This window comes from Pelophylax lessonae, assembly GCF_965119305.1.
Source record: "Pelophylax lessonae genome assembly, chromosome: 2".
Lineage (NCBI taxonomy): Eukaryota > Metazoa > Chordata > Amphibia > Anura > Ranidae > Pelophylax > Pelophylax lessonae.
Window position 1 is genome coordinate 571,202,204 of NC_138769.1, and position 25,841 is coordinate 571,228,044.

General features: G+C 38.7%; 1 protein-coding gene across 2 annotated transcripts in view; it reads left to right on the forward strand.

Moving 5' to 3' along the window:
• Positions 1-25,841, forward strand: part of LRP1 (LDL receptor related protein 1) — a 555,292-nt gene that overhangs the window by 411,426 nt on the left and 118,025 nt on the right. For both annotated transcript variants that reach the window (XM_082246010.1, XM_082246011.1), the window contains exons 43-52: positions 650-854; positions 5,125-5,317; positions 6,692-6,814; positions 13,141-13,269; positions 14,233-14,352; positions 14,716-14,829; positions 17,084-17,233; positions 18,446-18,568; positions 19,338-19,454; positions 19,540-19,668. In XM_082246010.1, coding sequence (XP_082102136.1) covers positions 650-854; positions 5,125-5,317; positions 6,692-6,814; positions 13,141-13,269; positions 14,233-14,352; positions 14,716-14,829; positions 17,084-17,233; positions 18,446-18,568; positions 19,338-19,454; positions 19,540-19,668 — 1,403 coding nt within the window. The remainder of the gene's footprint in view (positions 1-649; positions 855-5,124; positions 5,318-6,691; positions 6,815-13,140; positions 13,270-14,232; positions 14,353-14,715; positions 14,830-17,083; positions 17,234-18,445; positions 18,569-19,337; positions 19,455-19,539; positions 19,669-25,841) is intronic.

Below are 25,841 nucleotides of genomic sequence, written 5' to 3' on the forward strand. Positions count from 1 at the left end.
ATCGGTCGATGGCCAGATCTATAGGGACTCCTTGTCTGTCGGAACGAGTGATACCATTTGAGCCCTTGCTGTGGAATATTTCCTAAGGCCTTGAGACTGTGTGTCTCTGATAAGCAGCCATCCATTTTTGGTTTAAGCACGCTGGGGTTGCAGGCAGCACTTGGAAGGAGACACTATCGGCACATTTCTTCAGTTGTCATTCATCTAAGAGACTGTTTTGTTGTTACTTAGTTTTTTCTATGGAACTTTCTATGTTAAAGCTTTCTTTTTCGCTATTATGGTTTTGTTTTGTCACATTTGTACATGCTTTTTATCACTTGAAGAAAGTTTTTTTATGAAGCATATATACTGTATAAAATGTGAAAAACCTATAACGTATAAGTTTTCACATTGTGAATTTTTTTTTTGTCACAATTTTTCATTGAGTTACATATTTGGTCTAGATAGCGCACTGGTTTTCTTTCCCATTTACATTTACTTATCTCCCAGTGTTCAGGGAGCTCTAGATGCTGCCATCTACCAGATAGGCTAGCGCACCCTTTACACCTATACTAACCTTTTGTTTCTTAACTCTCTTACCTGTCCAGCACATATTTCTGAATGTCACTCAGACATCTTTTGAATATGTCTGTATCTGTGTCTTCTACAGCTTTATGTTCTGGACCAACTGGAATGAGAAGCATCCGAGCATTATGCGGGCAACACTCTCTGGCGTTAATGTGCTTTTCATTATTGACCGTGACATCCGCGCACCCAATGGCCTTGCTATTGACCACAGAGCTGAGAAATTGTACTTCTCTGATGCTACTCTCGACAAAATTGAAAGATGTGAATATGACGGTACCAACAGACAAGTAAGTCTTCTATGGTAAACATCTTGAGACATTTTGAAAAACTAGGTGATTCAGCGTTTGAGTGACATCTTTATTATGGGCTTTGCGGGAAGGTCAATGATATAAGCCATGTTTGAAATATCAGTTATGTATTTAGCTAGTCATTTAATTTTTTTTCTTTAAAGTGGTTGTAAAGTCACATGTTAATTTGATTCTCTCTGTTTTAGGTCCCAATTCAGTACAGTGTGTGTGTTTTCCTAAAATTGTAATGCTAGATACCTTCTTTGCACAGCCCTGATGTGCTGTCATGCTACCTCCCTCTGCTTTCCTTCTCAAAGTAAGTGAGTACAGTGGGAGGGGCTGAGATCCCCTTCTGATGAATGCAAGCTGGCAGAGGTAGGCCACATGTCTGCACAGCAGGGCTTTGCAAAGAAGGTATTTGGCATTATAATTTTAGGAAAACACACACACTGGTACTGAACAGGCACTTAAGGACAACCTTAATGACCAGGCCATTTTCTTACGATATGGTGCTGCGTTACTTTAACTGACAATTGCACACTGTACCGAAATAAAACGAATGTCCTTTGTTTTGCCACAAATAGAGCTTTCTTTTGGTGGTATTTGATCACCTTTGCAATTTTTATTTTTTGCGCTATAGTTAAAAAAATTGGGACAATTCTGAAAAAAAAAAAACAGTATTTTTTACTTTCTGCTATAAAACACAACCAATAAAAAAAAAAAAAAAAAACAAATTTTTAATCATTTTAGGCAAATTTGTATCCTGCCACATATTTTTAGTAAAAAAAAAACCCAATAAGTGTATATTGATTGGTTTGCGCAAATGTTATCGAGTTTACAAACTAGTGGATAGATTTATGGTATTTTTTACATTTAATTTTTTTTACTAGTAATAGTAGCAATCAGCAATTTTCAGCGGGACTGGGGGACCAGTGACGTTACCACAGTAATTAGTGCTGAGAGAAGGGGTTAACACCATGGGCAATCAAAGGGTTAAATGTTTCCCTAGGGGATGCTTTCTAACTGTGTGGGGGATGGACTCACTAGATGAACATGAATAGCAGGAACACAAGATCCCTGTGTTCATCTGTGACAGAACGGCAGTCTGCCTTGTTTACATAGGCAGACCGCCGTTCTGTCTCTGGGGAGTGATTGCGGGTGGACCTGCTGATTGGCTCCCTCTCTGGCTATTGCACAAAAAGACATACACGTACGTCATTTCACGCAATAGAGCCGACTTGCCGCAGTATATGTGCGGCAGCTGGTCAGCAGGTGGTTAAACAGGGGAAGACTGGAACAGGCAAGATCAACCAGGTATTGTACAACATAGAATGGGACAAATGACACTACAGAAACAATGTGCTTTATATTATGCCTTAAAGTGACGGGTATTTTTTTTTAAGGATACAACCACTTTAAAATGATGCAAAGAAAATTTCATGAATTTGGTAGGGATGGGGAGTTTTTTTTAGTATAGTAGTTACTGTAATATCTTGTACTTGCTATAACATAAAGTAGAGCAACCTGCACGTGCAGTAATCAGCAGCACTAAACAAGAAAAGGCCTCATTTGTAAGTTTAACTTCAATTGTGGAAAAGATACTTGGGTGGTTAGTAAAAGAGTATATGCAGAATAGAAAAAAAAAATCACAAATAAAGGGCAGGTGATACCTTGTATAACTACTGTATATGCAGTCAATGAGCCATATAGAAAATTCAGTTAAAAACTTTTTTTTATTTTTTTTATTTAATGGCACCACAAAGATGACAAGAAAGAAAGTTGCCTGGAGAGGGACCCAAAGGCACCACATCCCAATAATAGTGGACAAGAAAGATCAACCCCCAAAGGGGGAAGAAAAAATTAGGGGATGTTTTAGGTGCCAGTAATTTGGACATCAAAACATTGTTTAAAATATACAATTTTTTTTTTTCAGTGATTAAGAGTTCAGCAAAAAAATAAGGATAGACAGACATGCATCATAATTAAAATCAGTTAGTAGCTGTGTACATATTTGAAAAAAATGTATATACATATATTTGCAGTAATGTCATGGAGTAGCAATCCTGACATGTTTCACCAAAAAGGTTTCCTCAGGGGATAGATTTTAAGCTACTTATTATTACTAAAATAGAAAGCATACATATAAGGAATAAATAATAACAACACTGAATACATTTTATATGTACGTCTGAAAAATGATTCAATATAATATGTATTATCACAGCAATGAATATAATAAACTACAAAAGATATTATCACATCAATGTAATTTCAATTAACATAGGTTATTCAATCCAATAAACAGTCAAAAATACTAGGAATAACAAAAGGGTGCTACCCAAGGTAATGCAAGTAAGAATTTAAATATGTATATAATATATTAAATTGGTTGTTGTCAGATCAAGGTGTGCATCAGAGAATAAATTGGTCAACTGCAGGAGGAGTGATTGAGTAGTTTAATTGTCTATCTGTGTATATGTGTATGTGTGTATATATATATATATATATATATATATATATATATATATATATATATATATATATATATATATATATATATATATATATATATATATATATATATATAATGTGTGTGTGTATATATATATAATGTGTGTGTGTGTGTATATATATATATATATCTATATAATATATGTGAGTGTGTGTATATATATATATTATATATATATATATATATATATATATATATATATATATAGATATATATATATATATATACTATAAAATAAATAACTATAGTAATAGTAATTTAGATATGGGGGATAGAGAAGCATCCAAATGGTTTTCCTAGGAAGCACAAGGAGATCTTCTGACCCAAAGTATACCCTGAACCCAGTTGCCAGGTTAAGTACATGTATAAAGACTCCAAACTGGGCACAGCTAGGGAGAGGGAGGAGGAAAGGCTGAAGCTTTACAAAGAAATCCTTAAAAAATAGATTCCCAAAGGTCCTCCGGTTTCAAGATTAAATGTTAAATATCTTGAACTTGGTAAATTGTCTCACAGCAAAACATCCGGGTCTGGCGATGCACTCACCGACACTGGATGTTAGCCGTCAAGGCTGCCTCCTAAATACCTCTGGGAGATAGAAGGATAAAGCCGCTCAGGTGTATGTTTCAGACCTGGTGCAGGTCAGATCCGTCATCCAGAAGCATAGGAAAATCCAAAATGTGAGACCGCACTCAGGATGTTGTTTTGTTGAAATCAAAACATTTTTTCTTTATTCCTCAAATAAAATGGACAGACAATGTACAGGCAGACGTGTCAGGTTGATGCGTTTCACGACATTGCTAGTCGCTTACTCATAACCACACGTGAAACGCGTCAACCTGACACGTCTGCCTGTACACTGTCTGTCCATTTTATTTGAGGAATAAAGAAAACATTTTTGATTTCAACAAAACAACATCCTGAGTGCGGTCTCACATTTTGGATTTTCCTATGCTCCTAAATACCTCTCCCAGGAGCGTTGTGCGTGAAGACGCCACGACCATGTACAAGGGCTGCTATGAGACACGGCACTTCCGCCCTCAATAGGTAGGATACCTAAAACCACTCCTGCCGTGAGGGTGCGTGTGACTGAAAGAAAATAAGTTTAACCTCTGCATACAGAAAGCCTCTTTATTGTACAATAAACTGTGAATGTGTGCAATAATACAAGAACTGTGTCTGGCAGATTCAGCTGATTATTCCATAAAAGGGTTGGCTGCTTTTTAAAAGCATGAAATAGAGATGGGTATTATATTTTTAAGTACGTTGATATAGTTTTTATTTATTTTTATAAAGTTGATGGATATGTCTCTTTTTAACATACAGTAGCTATCTATAGCTATGTTTGTATGCATTAATTAATGTGTTACCGATTAAATATTTGAAATGGATGGTAATTAGGATGTTTACTAGCAGATGAATAATAAATACCGGTATTTAAAGTGTTTCTAAAGCCAGACATTTTTATAAGTCTTGTGTAGTGTGGTTAAGGGTTAGAGCCCCTTTCTAATCTTTACTGTTGTCCATGTGCCCATTACGAACAATCACCATCTCTCTTTGTCCCAGTGACCATGGTCATGTCGAAAAAAATTTAGTAAAGACCCAAAGTTTGGCTTTAGAATTACTTTATTTTTTGTCTTTTTCTTTCTTCTTCTGTAGCCATTTATTTCTTTATCTTCTTTTCCCTACATTGCCTGTTTATTGCTGTATGTAATGTGGGATAAGGTCAAGCTCATATGGCATTGTGTTGATTTTTTTTAGTGGATTTTAAAGTCTGATCCAGTTCACCCCTTCGGCCTAGCGGTATATGGAGACTATATCTTTTGGACAGACTGGGTGCGCCGGGCAGTTCAGCGGGCAAACAAATATGATGGCTCAGACCTAAAACTTCTTAGAGGCGATATTCCTCAGCAACCAATGGGAATAATTGCCGTGGCAAATGATACTAACAGCTGTGAGTAGAATATTTTATTTCCTATTCCTTGCAGATTTCATAATAAAAAAGCAAGGTGTTCAATCCATATTTGATCCCTCTTGTATAAATAATAATTGCTTTATAATTTAAAAGGAAACCCTGTAAAATAAAAAAAAGTAAATATATTTTCATTATTCATGGCTTCTGCCAATTTGGTACCTAGGCACCAGGAAATGCTGAGTATCCCAAATCCCCTGAGATTCTGGATACTCTACATTCCCTGAGATCTTTCTGGATGTCACGCCCTGCAGTATGGAAGTATATGTACTTTTTTAAATTTAAATTCCAGAAATTCTGGCATTGTTGCTTTAGAAGAAGTAGAAACAGAACCTCGGTTAAGCGGCTACCTGTTTATCACTACAGTGGGTTAATAGGTATATGGCCAAATGTAAAAGATACAGACATTTGTTATTTAAATGAACTTCTGGATTCTGGGAGAAGAGACATTAGGTGAGCAACAATCATATTAAACCCTAACTCCAGCTAACTGTTTTTAAGTAGTTACAGCAGTAGGACAAAATAAAAGATTTAGCCACATGTTTAAAAGCTTTTGACCATTTTAAGTAGGGATCGACTGATTATTGGCAAAGCCGATATATCAGGGGTCGATATGCACTTTCCCCAATATATCGGAATCGGGCCCGGAGGTTTCCGATATTGCTGATATTTCGGGAAAGTGCATGTACCGGGGTGATGCCTGCAGCTAGAGGCATCACCCCGGTACCGGCGTCCATAGCAGAGGGTCGGCTGTCTTGTAATGACAACCGATGCGGCTGAGAAGCCGCTCGGCTGTCATTACAAGGAACGAAAGGGGAAGTCGCCGCTCGCCCGGGTCTCCGGCCGCTGAAGACCCGATCAAAGCTGCATTCGGCTCTGATTGGGTCTCCATGAAAAAACCCGGAAGTGATGTCATGAGTGACATCACTTCCGGGCACTGTCTGGCGCCAGATTAAAAAAAATGACAGCATTCAAATGAGCCAAACTTTGCGTTTGGTGTCTTTTAGACCCCCAGATCCCTCCACAAAAGTATCTATCAAAAAAAAAAAAAAAAAACATTTTTTTAAATGTAAAAAAAAAGACCAATATCGGCCGATACTGATATGCATTTGCCAAAATATCGGTATCGGCAACGAAAAACCGATATCGGTCGATCACTAATTTTAAGCACCCCTGGCTGTGTTCTATGGTTTGTTCCAAAAACAGTAGCAATCAGTCTTGCTGCACAGCTTGGCCAGCATTTAAAGATGAAAAAAATACACTGTAAAGACCCATGAAAAAACAAAACAAAAAACTATTAGATATTAATCAAATTGCCCTGATATGCTAACATGTTTTATTATTACCCTTTAATAGGCGAGTTATCTCCATGTAGCCACAACAACATTTGTCAAGACCTGTGTCTTATCACTGCTGATGGAAGAGTGAACTGCTCCTGCAGAGGAGATAGGATTCTACAGGATGACTTTACATGCAAAGGTATTTTGGGTTACAGAATCATAGGGAATACAATTGTTGGTAGGGACTCAACTCAGCAAATGCATAAGATTCAGAATAGAGGGGCCTCCCCTTGTGTCATCCCCTCCAGAATAAAGAGGTCAGTCATCAAATTTCATAATTGGAACCTTAAAAAGACAGAGAGGTCACACAGACCCTAGTGCAGTGATGGTGAACCTTTTTGAGCCCGAGTGCCCAAACTGCAACGGAAAACCAACTTTTTTATTTCAAAGTGCCAACACTTCAATTAAACCTGAATATCGAGGTTTTTAGTTAGAAAAAAAAACATGTACATTTTTTGTTTTGTAATGCTAGTATGCATGTGAAAGACACCTTTGCTCTCTGCATACATTAAAAGATATTAGGAGGGGTTAGAGGTGGAGATGATGGTATTTGCATATTGGTACTAGAAGTATCCACATTAAAAATCTCAAGGTTCATGACATTCCGTAAAAATGGAAGTGTACATTAATTCCATCATAATGTGCAAAAGCATTGTCATTTTATTTTTTTAATAAAACAAAAGCCACAGCTTTTTGACCAAGTAATCACAGACCACACAAGGCTGTGTCCACCCCCAAATGTAAAAAAATGTAGTGCATGGTCACAGTCACAGAAAACCAAAGGGGTTAATCTGGATTCTTGGGAATTTGATAGGGTAATTGGCGCTGCCAATATTTGTAAAAAAATATATATATACAGGGGAGTAATGTATCTCACAAATGCAGGGTAAATATAGGTGATGAAAATATGATATCAATGGTATAAGTAATGGTCCTTATATATACCCAATGGTTCTGATGTTATGCCACAATATGTATTCTAACCAACAATTGATAAACTTATAGCACTAGTAAATAATTAATATCTAATATATAATAATCCAATAAATAAGGTGAGACAACATAAATAAATAAAATGTGAACAGTACCTGAAGGCAATAGATATAATCCAATTGATAAAAGATATGTGAGTCTAAAAGTAAATAATTAAGGTGACTCGTGTAATAAATAATGTAAACACTAGGTGGCAGTGCTGTTAAAAAATGATGAGTGTGGATATCCAAGTAAAACAATTATAAAGTGATAAAACGTGCCAAGTGGTGTATTAATATCAGGAGTAAAATGTCAATACCAGAAATCTCCCAATATAGTGAAATAATGGGTATCCAGGTGAAAATCAATATATAAAAAATGGTACTAAAAAATTAAATATTGTGCCAAGTGAAATAAAAGTGTTTGGGATCTCTAAAAACACTTATAGGGATAAATATAATTGATATCTGGTGAATAAAATAAAGATACACAAAGAATTAAATAGTCCGTAATAAAAGTGAAGAAAGTCCACAAATTTGATTAATATAATGATCTTCCAAAAGTGTGCAGCAATATTGTGATCTAAAGTGCCAGAAGAAATTTCATGGATGGAGGGGGTGCTTCCCAGTGATGGATCAGGATGTGGGTGCCGGGTGAGGGAATTCCGTGCTCCCCTTCCTATGTAGCCCGCACTCACCAGAGAGCGGCACCCCTACAGGGGTAACCAGCGTTGGATTAATGGGGTGTTCCCTGGTAAACCGCGGTGAGCCTCTCCACTCCTCCTGGGATCAATTGCACTTCCTCCCTCCAGTAGTTAGGTATTTAGGCAAGCGATGTGTAATATGGGATCATAAGCAGCGCTCCAGAGTATTAAGAATGATGTCCGAGATTATATGGATAGAAAACGCTAATATAGTGATGTACCGTAAAATGTATCCATTTATTAAACAATTTGCATAAAGTACTCACATTTAAAACAAAGATACAGCATCCGTAAGCAAGTAGGGACCGCGAACCCCTCGTGTAGCGGTATTTCCGGACGCCGTGCGTCTCAGCAACCGGATGTGCGTCTCAAAGGGCGGAACTGACGTGCCTACGCTCTACGCGTTTCGTCATACAGCTTTCACAAAACGAAACAAAGTGGATATATTTGTTAGAATCCCTACAACCTGGAGGACTTAATCTTGATATAGACTTGAATTGTTTTTTTTCTGACTTTTAATTAATTTTTAATCTTTTAAATAATAATTTTACATTACTGACAACTATCAACAAATCTGTTATCAAGTTCCCATTGGAGTAACATATCATGTCTTAATACGCTAATTTATTTCCCTATATGGTTTCTTCTGCATATAATTATGGATACTTACCCATATATTCTCCTTTAACTAGAACATCTACTAATACGACTATCACTAACTTACATGACCTTCCCTTCGTCTATAGACATATCTAGACACGCTATGGCTGATTATTTGATCCAGATATTTATATATACCATGAGTGATTATTTTGATCTAGATACACCCTTCCAATCTATGTATTTAGTTTTTATTTATAAATTATAATTTATTTCTTGGTCCTTATAGTATACCATATGGATCTATAATGTTACATATATGACAACATATATGATGTTTATTGGTATATATGTTTTTACATATACCTTTATCATAGGTATGTAGAGGTTTGTTAAATAATATACACATCCTGTATATGTATGTATCACCCAGTGGGTTGCCTGTCCACAGGAAATTAATGCCTTTCATTTCCACCAATTAGAATATAGAAGAGAATAGATGTAACACAATATATATATATATACATCCCGGTATTCCCATAATTATTTTAACATGAAATTTTACTTCAGATAACATATATCTTTTTTTACAATAACTTAATATATGTATCAGTTCCACAAACACGATGTAGTTCTTACTGGAATCATTCCATAATTATAATACTGTCTCGGGCTGTTCCGCCAGATTTCCTGAATATTATAAATTTTTAATAGTTTTTTAATAATATATACTCTTTTAATAATAATTTTTCTTTACCTTCATTTAGAGTGCATATGTTTTTAAACCATTTCAAAGTATTTTTTACCCACATGATTATATTCTATGTCGCTAATTTAAATATATTTTTATACCTAATTATATTTAATTATCTAATTATATCTGCCGCTAATTTAATTATATTCTTACATCTGAGGATATTTAATCTTCAAATTACACACCAACTAGTTTGGGCGTTTCTTCAGATCCCTTTGCTATTAATTTAACTCAGTTTTACTATCCGTGGTCACAGAATAAACCAATTCACCTTTAAAACATTACCCTAGCAACTGCTGAGTCTGGCTCCCGAATAAAATTCATTGGTCACACAAACCACTCGGGCGGAGTTTAACACTTCCTTTAGAGTTATATTAGTAAGTTCTGCCCAACAACCGATGACGCGCTAGCATGAATATCCCGATTGGGCGCCTGTTCCGGTTGCCGGGCAACCTACTAGGATTTATACAAGCGGGACTCGCGTAGCCTCACGCTGCTCCTGATGACGTCAGCTTGATGACGAAACGCGTGGAGCATAGGCACGTCAGTTCCGCCCTTTGAGACGCACATCCGGTTGCTGAGACGCACGGCGTCCGGAAATACCGCTACACGAGGGGTTCGCGGTCCCTACTTGCTTACGGATGCTGTATCTTTGTTTTAAATGTGAGTACTTTATGCAAATTGTTTAATAAATGGATACATTTTACAGTACATCACTATATTAGCGTTTTCTATCCATATAATCTCGGACATCATTCTTAATACTCTGGAGCGCTGCTTATGATCCCATATTACACATCGCTTGCCTAAATACCTAACTACTGGAGGGAGGAAGTGCAATTGATCCCAGGAGGAGTGGAGAGGCTCACCGCGGTTTACCGGGGAACACCCCATTAATCCAACACTGGTTACCCCTGTAGGGGTGCCGCTCTCTGGTGAGTGCGGGCTACATAGGAAGGGGAGCACGGAATTCCCTCACCCGGCACCCACATCCTGATCCATCACTGGGAAGCACCCCCTCCATCCATGAAATTTCTTCTGGCACTTTATATCACAATATTGCTGCACACTTTTGGAAGATCATTATAATTGATCAAATTTGTGGACTTTCTTCACTTTTATTACGGACTATTTAATTCTTTGTGTATCTTTATTTTATTCACCAGATATCAATTATATTTATCCCTATAAGTGTTTTTAGAGATCCCAAACACTTTTATTTCACTTGGCACAATATTTAATTTTTTAGTACCATTTTTTATATATTGATTTTCACCTGGATACCCATTATTTCACTATATTGGGAGATTTCTGGTATTGACATTTTACTCCTGATATTAATACACCACTTGGCACGTTTTATCACTTTATAATTGTTTTACTTGGATATCCACACTCATCATTTTTTAACAGCACTGCCACCTAGTGTTTACATTATTTATTACACGAGTCACCTTAATTATTTACTTTTAGACTCCCATATCTTTTATCAATTGGATTATATCTATTGCCTTCAGGTACTGTTCACATTTTATTTTTTTATGTTGTCTCACCTTATTTATTGGATTATTATATATTAGATATTAATTATTTACTAGTGCTATAAGTTTATCAATTGTTGGTTAGAATACATATTGTGGCATAACATCAGAACCATTGGGTATATATAAGGACCATTACTTATACCATTGATATCATATTTTCATCACCTATATTTACCCTGCATTTGTGAGATGCATTACTCCCCTGTATAATATATATTTTTTTACAAATATTGGCAGCGCCAATTACCCTATCAAATTCCCATTATCCTGATATAGTTTTACTATATTTTTGGGGTAGGCTGCAGCCAATCAAGTTACCAGATCCATTCGCGCGGAATTCTCTCTTTATAATCTGGATTCTTAGCACATGGCCAATATGAGGGTACCCACACAGGAGTCCACACAGAAAGGAGTTTAAGGGAAGGCTCAGTGTCCACCGCCAAAATTAAACAAACATGTAGTGACCTTTCTGTACAGCCACCCTGGCCATGTGCTAAGGATCCAGATTAACCCCTTTGGTTTTCTGTGACTGTGACCATGCACCACATGTTTTTTACATTTGAGCCTTGTGTGGTCTGTGATTAGAGACTTGGCCAAAAAAGCTGGAGGATCCTTGGCACACACAGGAGGCCAGACAAAGGGGAAGGAGTAGGTGGTACAGATTTGCATGGCTTCAGTCACCAGGGAGTGAGGGGAGCACCTTGACCCGTTCTTTTCATTGTGGTATTAAATATTTTGCATTCACTTTATTACTGTGCATAGATAGAACATTGGATCAGATTCCCTCCACCTTACACATCTACTGCATTCATTAATTATACATTTTTTTGGGCAGTGCATATACCTCCACATTTCCATCAAGCAGCTTTAACCCTCAGGAGGGACCAGGGACACATTATACATAACGATTACACATTATGTTCACAAAAGCTCACCTGGCATCAGTGTCTGCTTGTGTCTTCCAACCGCTCAGCAGCTCTTTCCCGCCGCACTTCACTACTGGCCTCAGAGCTGCGCAGGAGCCTCCTCTTCTTCTTCATGCCCGCCCCGGACACCTCACCCCCTGCCCCCACGCCCACCACGGACACGTCACTCCCTGCCCTAGACTTGTGGGAGATGTAGTTAGATGGGGAGTGCAGCTTGTATGGATGGATGCCTGGTTGGTCAGTCTTCCTCCTGCGTGCCGGCAGAGAGAGCTCTGCGTGCCAGCTGTGGCACGCGTGCCATAGGTTCGCCATCACTGCCCTAGTGCATTATCCTAAAATGTATCAAGTACATCACATAGTTTAACGTCATCCAATCCACACTGCATCATATCGTGGTAGGAGAAGGTGAAGATCCAATAGGCTAACGTGTTTCGAGGAATAGCCTCTTCCTCAGAGCCAGGAGACATTTGTCATCCTGTGAGTATAATACTTACCACTTTTTTACTAATAAAGTGATGGTTTTAGGATAATGCACTAGGTCTATGCCCCCTCTCTGTCTTTTTATTTTATTAGTTTTTGTGTTTGTGTCGATCAAATTTCACAGTGTTATATCGATCGGAATTGAGTTACAATTAATGTATTGCAGTTTAAAAAACATCCAATGGTAATTCTCTATAAAAGTTCTTGCAGTGAATATAGGAATAGAGAAATAGAAGGAAAGGCAAAAAAGTTTTTATATTTGAAAAGGTTGTACCCCACTTCTGTGTTGATGAAGAGTATTGGTTCTTTTATTTTCATCACCACCTACTGGCAAAGTGGTGATAATGCCTCAAGATTGTACATTTTCAGAAAAACATCTTTTTAAAAACTACAGCTGATATTTGGGGTCTTTAACTATTCTCTGGTACTGGAAGCAGCCTCTTCTACTATAACATTGTTATTTCTTATGCATCTTCTGTTAATCAGCCCCCAATTCTACTTGCAATCCCCATGATGAATTTGAGTGTGGCAATGGTGACTGCATCAACTACAGCTTGACATGTGATACCCTGGCTCATTGTAAGGACAAGGCAGATGAGAAGCACTCTTACTGTGGTAAGTTTAACCCCATTCTGACTAGTAGCAGGCCATGCAGTGGCCAAATGAACTTTGCCCCATCAGGGCATATCTATATGAATATAAATAAATGTATCAATCCTGTATAATAATAATAATGATACTGCGCCATTGCATGTTATGTCGATCAGGATGTTACTAGCAGCCATTGACACAGTGAACTTTCGACATATGAATATATCAGCTCTTAGTTTCCTCTTGACAGTAATCATCAAAAGGCCCCAATGCCTTAAACTTTAACATATCATAAAACCAATTTGTCTCACGCTGCCTTAATTGTAAGTAAAAATACACCTCTACTTCACAAGGGACGAAGAAGTACTGAAAAGAAAGGCAAGTGAGGAGCAACTCTAGAGTATATTGGAATCTTAGCATATAGGGCTTTAAATGTAACTCCTTTTTATTTATAGAAGTATCCTTGTGCAATCCCCTATTTCAGTACATAATATGAGAAATAATTTATTTGTGCATTGAGTGGAATTGACATGTTTGCCCTGAACTCTAGATGACTTTGTCCCACCACAGCTGATCACCTATATCCACTATGCTTTTTGGTAGACCTAATAATTGTACAATAATATATGTAGTTTTTATTTGGTAATAAAAGCAAAATGAGTCAACAGTGCTCAGGACCTCAAACAGCGCTGTTGACTCAATCTGCTTTTATAGATAATCCTCTACTCCAAGTGTTTCTCACAATAGCTGGGACAATCATGTACTTTCCACTGGCTAAATCTATGATTCAACAGGCTTGGTGCCAGACTTTGCATGGATATTTTATTTTCTAAGCAAATTGTTAGGTTCTTAAATTGTACATTGTGTCATTTCAACAAATACATTTTGAGTGGAATACATTGCTTCCTTTTTCCCTTTGCCCCTTTACAAAGTCTAATTGACAGATGCCCATGACTAAATTAGTAATTGTTTTCTGTGCCCCCATAGCTAATCGTCAATGTAAGAAAGGTTTCCGTCACTGTTTGAATGGGCGATGCATCTCCACTGCTTACTGGTGCAATGGCCTGGATGACTGCGGTGACAACTCGGATGAGGGATCTTGCAACAGTGAGTATGTCCAGCTCCCTGGAATGTCCTGACTATAGCGTATGAGCTACTTCAGTTACAGCCTCCATACAAACATAGACAGATCATAAAAAATGACATGCAGTCTATTGAATATGGGTATACCTTTTTGCCTCTGTGGGAGCAGACAATATGTGTAGTACTTTAACTTACTGTAATCATAGCAAAGATAAACCACTAGGTGTGTGCAAAGAAAAATGTCTTCAAGCAAACTTACTGGCCTTTTTTCCTTTGTACACATCAAAGATTTACTGTATGGACATCTGGTGGTCTTGTGGCTGACTTTATGTCCTTTTACTATTTTGTGAATAGTATGAGGTCAGTTAACCCTGCTGTATCTTGCAGAAACCAGCTGTGCCCCTACAGAGTTTCGTTGTCGAGATGGGACCTGTATCGCAAACACAAGCCACTGTAACCAGCTCATTGACTGTGATGACGCTTCTGATGAGATGAATTGCAGTAAGTACACTGTTAGTAGGTGGTCATTGCATATGTTCTATTAGATTAGATTTTTTTTTTTTACATTATGGTCTTGTACCATCCCAGGCATGTATGACTGTTTTGGATGCTCTAGAGGAGACTTGATTTGGTCCAATTATTTAAATGTGCAGGAGTAATAGTTAATACTATATGCTGCATCAGCTGCCATGTAAATGGTCAAAATTACATGACTATTTCAATAGTAATTCCATATTTTGAAATTATTTTTAAACACACAATTTGTCAATTTGTAATTTATTTGAGGCTTTTGTGCAGTTAATTTCTTGGTATTCGGAAAGAAAAGACGCACACCCTTTTGTACCACCTGCCCTGTTACATGCAGAAAATTTTAAAAGTTTGTCTTCAAGTGAAGTTTACTCTTTAAGCATATCTCCCTAAAAAAACATCTAATTACAGGGTTGAATAAACATGCACAAGCTGTCTTATCAGCCAAAAAATACACCTCTGCTGGATGACAACAGTGCCTGAATCATGATTTTGCTTTCAATTATGGTTTCTGGTGCTTTTGCCTCCCTACTTCCAGACTGGACAATAAAGGGGCAGCAATATGCAAGTCAATGTGGTCCAGGAAACCTCCTTTCTTTTCCTGGTACAATATGATGCCCCTTGGAAGTCCTAAGTACCTACCTGGAAAAAGGTTTTGTGGCTATAATACCTTGTACTGAAGTCCTTAGTGGAGAGAGGTCCCCATTTTCATCCCAGGTTTTTTCAACGCCTTTTACCCCTGCAGGGGTACGGAGTTCTGGTGAGTGCAGACTAGATCATAAGGGAAGCACCCTTTATCCCTCACCTGCACCCCACGAAGTGGACTACCCTAAGACCCACTCAGAACCTCTGGGATAACATCCCTGGAGCACTATATGGACTTTTTATTCACTATTCCAGTCACGATACCATTTATAATTTATTGATGTTCACAGCACTGGTCACTTTAATTCTGATTAATTATTTGTAATTTTTGGAGAATCAGCTATTTATTCCCTATTTATTCCATATTAATTTTAACCAGGAGTTTTAGCTTTATATCCACTTGTGTCACTCGGTATTGGCACTGTGTTGCCAACACACCCAATCTCTCACCCAATCATTTATATTTTTTCACTATCTGCCCTTTAGAATTGAACTTCTTGAGTAATGTTTTGCTCACCCAATACTTTCTATGATATAGGTCACTTTGACTTACAGGTCCCCACCCTGTAACTGGACCGTAAAAGGTGAAGCAGCACACTGATGAGCACTTCTATTTCACTGTACTCTCTACTCCTATCAGCATGCTTCTTGCACCGCAGAACACCTGTTGGCTACTTGTGTTGCTTCTCCTTTTCTGAGACTATATGGTATGCTGCAAAAGGCTGATACCAGTCCAATGTAGGCACTTACACTGTATGGATTAAAAAAATATATTCATTGCCTGGAGTTCAGCATTAATACTGTTATGATTGTAATTTTTCCCTATTTTAAAGGTGATTCAGAATGACAGACGCCAGGGATCTGTGATAGTATCTGGTGTCACTGGCTGAAATGATTATGGTGCTCCTAGCCGATTCACATTTGACCTTTTCCTGTGGTTGATGCATTTATCCTTTTTTAGTAGAGTTCCTATTCTAAAGTTTAGTTATCCACTCAGAAAGTCAGTATCCACTTTTCTGACTCTTGCAGAGTGAATTCTGATTGGCTGCTGGAGATATTGCAGTGATTCAGAAATAAGGTGGTGAGGCTGATGTTAGATTGGTGATAGCTATTGATCCCTGGCCCTCAAATGAAATGTCAGGTTAGACAAGAGAAGTAAAACTTCATAGTTTAAATAATTTCACACTGCATATTCAGATTCTTGCTTAGGCCCAACCATAATTGTTTTTCTTTAATGTTTTAGCTGAAGATGGTAATCTTCTCCCTATTTCTGGTGATTGTAGGAAAATGGAGTTTCCTAATCATGTTCTTTTTGTATGTGAATTAAGCCATAAAACAGCAGCATACTTCATTAGAGTTGAACACATTTGATAAATTCAATGTCATTTGGTGAGGCACACTGTGTAGCTATGATAATCATATAGCCATACACAAAAAAAGCCTTCCTTCATTCTCTTTTTTTTTTTTTTTTTTTTTTTTTTTTTTTTTTAGATACATTTTATTCTTTCTTTTTAGTCTCATCAGTTATCACATAAAGCTGAGCCTACACCCTCTTTATTGCTTCTCATTTCTATGTACCCAGACATCACCGACTGCAGTAGTTACTTCAAGCTGGGAGTGAAAGGAACAACCTTTCAGAAGTGTGAGAAGACCTCTTTGTGCTATGCCCCCAGCTGGGTCTGCGATGGATCCAATGACTGTGGTGACTTCACAGATGAGATGAACTGCCCAGGTAATGCTTGCACTTTGTGCTGCCATTCTTTATTGTAGTAATATTAATGTAGTTAGTGATAGTTATTCGTAGTTGGCTTTCCAGCTCTAACTATGTTTTAGTGATACTGTCTGTGGAAAGCCCGCCTATCAAACCATTTATACTCCGCTCGCCAATGCTTTCCCCCGCTTCCTCTTCTGTGGCCACCAATGCAAAATAATCGGTGTTCTCAGGTTTGGTCAGCATGTGATCTCCTCCAATAATGCAGTGCTTGGGCTAGAGAATTTTGGTGGGGACTACAAAACAGAAGGGAGCAATGAGGTGAGTATGAAGATTTGAAGCTAGAGGTGAGCTTGGCTGGAGAGGTGAGTATGGAATGTTAGAGTAAAACGTGAGCTAAAGACATACGTTTGGAGATTTGGAAAAAAGGAGAGCTGAAAAGGGGAATATGGAGAGTTGGAGTAAAAGTTGAGCTGAAGAGATTAGTACAGAGAGGTAAAACGACAGGTGGGTATAGAGAGTTGAAGTAAAAGGTCAGCTGTGGATGTGAGTATTGGGAGGTGGAGAAAGAGGTAAGCTGGAGAGGGGAGTATGGAGAATTAGAGAAAAGGTTAGCTGGGGATGTGAGTGGGCACCTGGAGAGATGAGAATGGAGAAATGGAGTAATAGGTGAGCTGGAGGGGTTAGTATAGAGAGATGGAATTAGAGAGGAGTATGGAGGGGTGGAGTGAAAGGTAGGCTAAAGAGGTAAGTATGAAGAGCTGGAGTGAGAGTTATGCTTGAGCGTTCGAGAAAAATATGAGCTAAGGAGGCTATTGTAGAAAGGTTGGATGGAAGGGGACTTGGTGAGCTGGGTATGAAGAGTGAGAGGTGAGCTGGAGAGTTGGAGAAAAAGGTAAACTGAGGAGGTGAGCATGGAGAGTTGGAGTAAAAGGTGACTTGGCAGGGTGAGTATGGAGGAATGGAGTGCAAGGTGAGCTGGAGAGGTGGGTATGAAGAGTTGGAGTGAAAGGTGAGGGGAGAGATGGAGAAAAAGGTAAGCTGGAGAAGTGAGTATAATGTAGTTTCTGCAGATCAGAGATGACAGTGTTTCTTTAACTCTGATCTGTAGAGTCAATATAAAGTACGCCTAAATACAAATACACCTGTTCTAATGGTTTTAATGTAGTTTATTTTACAAAGAGGTTTTACATTTAGATTATGAAGTCTTCAAATGACACTTTTGCCACACAGGTATTCGGAAGCCAAAGTGCTCAGTAAATTACTTTGCCTGTTCAAATGGGCGTTGCATTCCAATGAGCTGGACTTGTGATAAAGAGAATGACTGTGATGATGGGGAGGATGAGAGCCACTGTGGTAAGTGTCTGATTATGTTACATACATCATGAATGTCTTAACAGGAAAGTAGAATACTATAAACTGAAGGGTGGGGAGTCTTAGATTTACATTACACAATAGATTCTAAACGTACATTTAAAGGAATGACAGAAGCTTCCTAAATTAACTTTTACATATGAAATTGAATGAAATATATGCGGAGAGAAATACAGAGGCTACCATTGTAGACCTTCTGAAAATTATAGTTGTCTACCTGTATCTGGCTTTTCTCACTGAATCTTTGACAAGCCCCCCAAGGCATGCAGATCAGGAAAAGTGAAGTTAAAATTCCTAATCTGCATACTGTTTCCTGGTCACAGGCTCACAAAGTACTGAAGCCAATGGAACATCATGACTGCTTTGTTGCTAGCATTTATTAGGACTGTTCAGCAATGGCAGCCTTTATACTTTTTCAGTACATGTGTCCATTAAGGTCAAATTACAGGATGTGTTCTTAGATTTTCTGCTCCCTGTGCCGTGTTTCAAGTGTTCCACCCCTGCCCTGGCTATTTTCCCTCCTCTAACTATTACAACATTCCCTCCTACCTTACTGTCCAGAGCAGCTTACAATAACTAGGGTGAAGTAAAGGTAGGACTGTCCTTTAATGTTGTGCTAAACATGCCATCTTCGTGGAGAGAATAGAAATAGGGTAAAAATCGGAAAACATAATACTATACACTTATATGATAAAAAACAGACAGTTGCTTCATTAAACTTCAAAGCTAACATTTGTTTCTATTTTCCCAGACAAGTTCTGTACATCTATGCAATTTGAATGCAACAATCATCGTTGTATCTCTAAACACTGGGTGTGTGATGGCTCAGATGACTGTGGGGACAAATCAGATGAGGACGCCCGCTGTCGTAAGTTACCCACTATCATTTTGCTTCCACTGTATTTAGAAGGATAGATTGGTGAATCTGATAGACACTTTATTTTGTATTCTAGAATCTGCAACTTGTAGCCCGGAATCCTACCAGTGCCCCAGTACTAATGTGTGTGTCCCTCGCCGCTGGCTCTGTGATGGAGATAAAGATTGTCAAGATGGGTCAGATGAAAGTGTCCAGGCTGGTTGTAGTAAGTGATACTTTGTTTTAAATTGCTTTAAATGGCAATAATGTATATTTATGTATTCTTATCATCACAGGAGGTGAGAAAATTGACCCACAGGTCACTCTAATCCCCACTTTAAAGCAAACCTATTTGTCCTCCTTAAAATTTAAAATTGCAAGTCCTGTGAATCAGAAGGCACTGCAATTGTGCTCTTACATTTATTAGCTGGAACAGTCTTGTACAATTCTCTGATATAGTTTCATTTTATTTCTATATGCCTGACTTTTTTTTTTTTTTATTTCTTTAATGTTTTCCAAAAACACTATATATATATATATATATATATATATATAATACACAACCATATCAATAAAAACAGACATAGCAAATATACCTTAACCAACTCCTTTATATTATTAATAATTATTATTTATCCTTTTATGTGCTTTTTATAGTTTCCCTAAAGATGTTATTTTTATTCCTAGATCTTTTAATACTATTTTCTTCCATACAAAGGGAAACTCTCGTTATATGGCCTGTTCCTCCTGTTTACTCACATTTCTATTCAGGATCTCTGATTTTGTGGGGTTAATTTTTAAATTAGACAATTCACCATAATATTTCAATATTTTCATTAAATTCAGTAGAGTTATCCTAGGATTGGAGATGTAGAGCAAGATGTCATCCTCCTACGCCACTTCCTTATGCTCCACATCTCCAATCCTTATCCCCCCACGTCCAGGTTATTCTTTATAGTTGCCAGAAGAGGTTCTAGCGACAACACGAACCACATCGGTGAGAGGGGGCATCCCTGCCTCGTTCCATTATACATTTCAAACGGTTTGGACAATGTCCGTTAATTTTTACTTTTGCTGTGGGGTGTCTATATAGCGTTTTAATCCAGTACATCATCCTCGGGCCTATTACCTCTGATGCCTTCATCATAAATTCTCAGTCTACCCTGTCAAATGCTTTTTCAGCATCTATTTACAGTATTATCCTGGGGACTTTCTCCTACTCATTTGCTGTAAAAGAAGTAATGTTCTCACCCCATTATCCTTTCCTTGCCTTCCTGGAATAAAACCTATTTGGTCTCCATGTACCCATTCCGACATCGGCCCCTTCATCCTTGTAGCTTATACTTTTGTAAATCATTTTGTATCTGCATTTAAAAGAGAGATCGGTCTTTAGCTTCAGTATAATGTTACATCTTTCTCTTCCTTTGGTATGATTGTAATGGAAGCCAGTAGTGATTCCCTCCTCATCTTATAACATATCCCTAACCCATTCATGTATACACATAATTTTGGTATCAAGAGATTTTTAAACTTTTTGTAATAATTGAACGTAAATCCATCCAGGCCCGGACTCTTTCCTGATGCAGATGATTTTAAACCTATTGCAATCTCCTCCTCAGTTATGGGGACCTCTAAGGCTGCTAATTTTCCTTTGTGTACCTTGGGTAATCTGGCTTCTTTCAAATACCCTGCTCCAGTAAATATTTTAGTTCATCCCTTTTTATGACAAGTGTATGGTGGACCTCTGGGTTCAATTTCCTCTTGTGCTGTTGCTCCAACTTATAGATCTCTTTTGTTAGTATTTCCAGTTCTTTACTTTTTTCTTTGAGCTCCTTTAGATATTAAAATACCCCTGATATATGCTATGTGTGCTTCCCAAAGCGTGGCATTTATTATCTCTTCTGTGTCAATTATTTAAAATATTGTTCTAATTATTTTTCTATTTCTTCTCCCACCTCCTTATCTAGTAATATTTCCTCATTTATTCTCCATGTATTCATTTTATTCTGCCCCCCTGGTATTCTCATCTTCATTGTAACTGGTGCATGGTCTGACCAAGTTGTTATTTCTATATTTGTTCTGATCACTGATTCTATTAATCTATGATCAATCACCATATAGTCTATCCTTGAGTACGTCCCATGTACAGTGAAATAATATGTATAATCCTGCATTTTCAGATGTTGTACTCTCCATATATCTATCATTTGACATTGATATAAGTTATTTTTTATCATCTTCAACTGAGAATTCCTAATCCACTGTACATGGGAGGTATTATCTATTACTGTATCCATACAGAAATTTAGGTCTCCTGCCATGATCAGATATCCCTTTTTAAACTCCATTCATTTCCCAAGCACCTCTTTCAAATAACCTGTTGGATTTTTATTGTACAGTACAAATTTGCCAGTATAAGCTCCCTATCGTACAGTTTTCCCTTCAGGAAGAGGAATCTCCCCTCCTGGTCCGTCATCCTTTACTCCAGGGAAAACCGTACTCCTCTTGCTAGTCCAATGGCCACCCTTTTTGCTCTTTTTGTTGTAGAATCTGTACAATACCATGTGGGATGATCCTTTGAATATAACTTTACATTTGACACATTTAATATGTGTGTCTCTTGCAGGAAAACTATCTCAGCAGCATGATGCTCAACCTTTAAAATGTTATGTCTCTTTTTTGGTGTATTCATCCCTCGAACATATAAGTTAAAACGTTTATTGCTGTCCTCTATAGTTAAAATCCTCCCCTCCCCACACCCTCCAGTCTCTACTCTTATTCTATGAGGAGATCTGTCTTTTAAACCTATATCTGGAGGGTTGGGGAGGGAATGAAGTGATAGAGAGTGAATTTTTGTACAGCAACCTACTTAAAGTACCAAGAGGCTTTTCCCTTCCCCCCTCACTTCTCCCACCCCCCCCTTCCCCCTCACCTCTCCCATTCCCTTCCCCCCTCACCTCTCCCATTCCCTCCCCCTTCCCCCCTCCCCCTTCCACCCTCACCACTCCCACTCCCTCCCCCACTCCCTTAACCCACCTAAGATTCTAATCTCCAGGGTTTGGCCCCAGAAAAAAAAAACACAGGCCCATCCAGTTGACTCCACCTCCCTCCTACCTATAGACTCTTATTCCTGAGGTCGGACTCTGTCTTTGCCCACCAGCTAGGCCGTGCACCCCCAATATTGTGGTGCAGAGCCCACTGGGTCTCCTAGGATCCAATCCTACTATGTTTCTTTCTGCCTGCCTATATCTCCACCCCCCCCCCTCCCCTACACCATCATTCACTATGATTCGTTTTTTTATTCTTATTTTCTATTAGATGTCGGGTTCTTCTTAGGAATTAACTGCCACTGATTTTCTTCCACTTCTATTTTTTTTTTCCATTATGTCTGTCCAACCTGGGATGTCTATAATAGGCAATTTCAGTTTTTCACAAAAATCTTGCGTTTCTTCTGGGAATCTTAATTTTGCTGTAGTTCCATCTCTCCAACCCCCTAAGCATGCAGGAAATCCCCAGAAATACTGGATATTCTGCTGCCTCATTTGTTCCACTAATGGTTTAAGAAGCCTCTTTCTTGCTAAGGTCTCTTGCGCTAGATCTGCAAACACTTAAAGATTTGCTCTTTTATATTTTAATGGTGGTATTCTTCTCAATCTTTCCCATATTTGAGCTCTTTCTTCGTAATAGTGAAACCTCACTATAACGTCTCTTGGGATTTCCCTTGCCATATTTTGGGGTTTTCTGGTCCTGCGTACTCTTTCGATCTTTTTTGTCTCTGTTGTTGCTCTTACTAGGAGAGGATTGAACACTTTCTCTATTATTTCTTTTAAATTCTCCTCTTTCTTTGTCTCTGGCAAACCTCTGATTCCTAAATTTTTTCTTCTATTTCTATTTTCTTGGTCTTCTATCTTATATAACATGTTTCTTTGTTCAGTTTGTAGCCTCCTCATATGTTCTTTAAGCACTTTTATTTCCTGGGCATGATTGTCTAACCTTTCTTCCGTTTCTTCCACTCTTGTCAATATTTGACCCAGTTCTCATGTAGAGTTGCCATATCTGTCTTTAAAGGATAACTCCAATTTTGCAAACCTCTCTATCATTTCTGTCTTAGTAGGCAGTTGGGCTTTTATTCTTTGTTCTTTCGCATTCCCTATATCTGTATCTATTTCAATCTGTGTTTCTTTTTTTGATTGATTGGGATTGCTTACACCTATTGATTTTCGAATTTGCAGATTTTTTGTGTTATCTGTAACCTGTTTGGCTTTAGTTCCTGTTTGTTTTTCAATGTTCAGATTTTGCTTATTCGCTTCCTGGGTCATATATTTTTTAATTGTGCCCGGGCTTGCACTTGTTTTTTGGGTTTTCCCTCCACCTTCTTTTGCTGATCCGCCCTTCATTGTAATGTTCCTTTCTATTTTGTTTGCTTGTTTTGTGTTTCCCTCTCTGTTTTCCTTTCCTCTGTGTTATTCTGCGCAATTCTTGTTACCTCTAATCAGGTTAGTTCTTTTTTTTTATGTACCAACACAAAATGCTCTTCCGTTTTTTTTCCTTTAGCGTTCCTTGAATCTTTTATTCACCCCCCTTCAAAATCACATCTGGTCCTTGAGCTTCCTTTCCTTGTTTATTTCCTTATTGATTTCTCACTCCCAGTATCTGTGGCATATAACAGTCACTCACAGTCCTTCCAAATCACGGGGAAATACCATATCATCAGACAGGGGAAAGACTCGCCACTCCGTTGATTGAAACACCTTCCAATCCGGGGTTCTTGCCTCTTCTCTGCCTTGGTTGCCCTCAGTGTAAAAAGTGTAAAAGATTGACTCCAAAGGGTTTTTAGGTTTTCACTGTGTGGCTATACTGAATTCCCATACCTGGCTTTCTCTGGTCTCTGGTGGCATCTCTGTCCCATCGGCCACTTTATAGCAAGCACTGGTTCCCTCTACTCAGCCACGACTCTGACTCTCCTCCTCGGACCTGCACGCCCCTGGTGCCATCACTGAGGGGAAGCCACCAGCTGTCTGAGTCTCCGCGTAGGGTATCGAGGAAGCCTGGCAGCTAAGTCACCATACACGCTGGTCTCCCAGCCACTCTGCACCACTTGCCGGCACACGTTACCTCCCGGCGTCTCCTCCCTCCCCACACCTCACCTTTCCAGTTTAGCCTCTCCAGGGGGATACGGTTTTAACCCAAACACTCTCCGGAGCCCCAGGTATGCCAGGTAATCAGCGGGTATTATTTAGAGATCGTTAATAGGCAGGGGTGGATGGCAGGTACTCCCCCCTCATTTTTACTATGCTCATGTCCTGCATAGAATCTCCCGGATCCCTCAGCAGCTCCTTGCCGGCGCCATACTCAGGCCCCTCCCTCCTCACTTTTTCTTGACTTCTGGCCTTAGATCTGACTAATTGTCACAAACTTAACTGTCCTGTAAAAGAACTTCAGGGGTCATTAAAGGCAGTCCTATTGGACAAGGGGAAAGACAGGTGGATGAAAGTCAAGCCCACAAATAACAAAGTAACTTTGAATCAGGGGGGACACACAAAGGAAAATTTTCCAGGTAATAAATGTAATAGCAGGCACTCAAGGGTGTGCCGGCACTCAAGGCAATAAAATAGTGGAAGTATAAGCAATTTTACATGGTTACTACTGGTAATGTGTGTTAACGCTGTGTTTGCAGGCTCCTCTCCTGTACTGAAATTGCTTACTCTGGTTTCACTGCACACCGTAAGCTTCTCAGGCTCTGTTCACATATTGGCGTCACGGATCGCAGGCAGAATCGCCGCAATTCTGCCCACAATCCCGAATCATTGCAAATTGCAGGACGCCCGTGCAATTCTCGTGACTTGCAATGGCACCCCAAATGCGGTGCGGCGTCCCGCAATTTGCAATGATTCGAGATCGCAGGCAGAATCGTGCCGATTCTGCCCATGATCCGAGACACCAATAAGTGAATGGAGCCTCATAGTGTACATTAGAGTCTGCAGCAAGTCAGAACCTGCCTCATTTTCTGGCTGAAAGATGTCCCACATCATCTAGCCCCTCTTCCCCAGCCTCTTTAGCCCATTCCTTTAATTTTAATGGATTTAGATTCTATTAATTATGGCTCAACATCACATATAGGCATTACCACAGCTTCCTGTTTTAAGGAATCTATGTATATCACCCTGCTGGCCCTTCCCATCAGCCATGATGCACCTGCACTTGAAAGAAAAGCACAGAGACCCAGGGGGAGATTTACTAAAACTGAAGTGTGCAAAACCTTGTGAAGTTCTACATAGTAACCAATCAGCTGCCAGGTTTTATTGTCAAAGCTTAATTGAACAAGCTGAGGTTAGAAGCTGATTGGCTACTGTGCACAGCTGCACCAGATTCGGATTGCTCCAGGTTTAGTAAATTTCC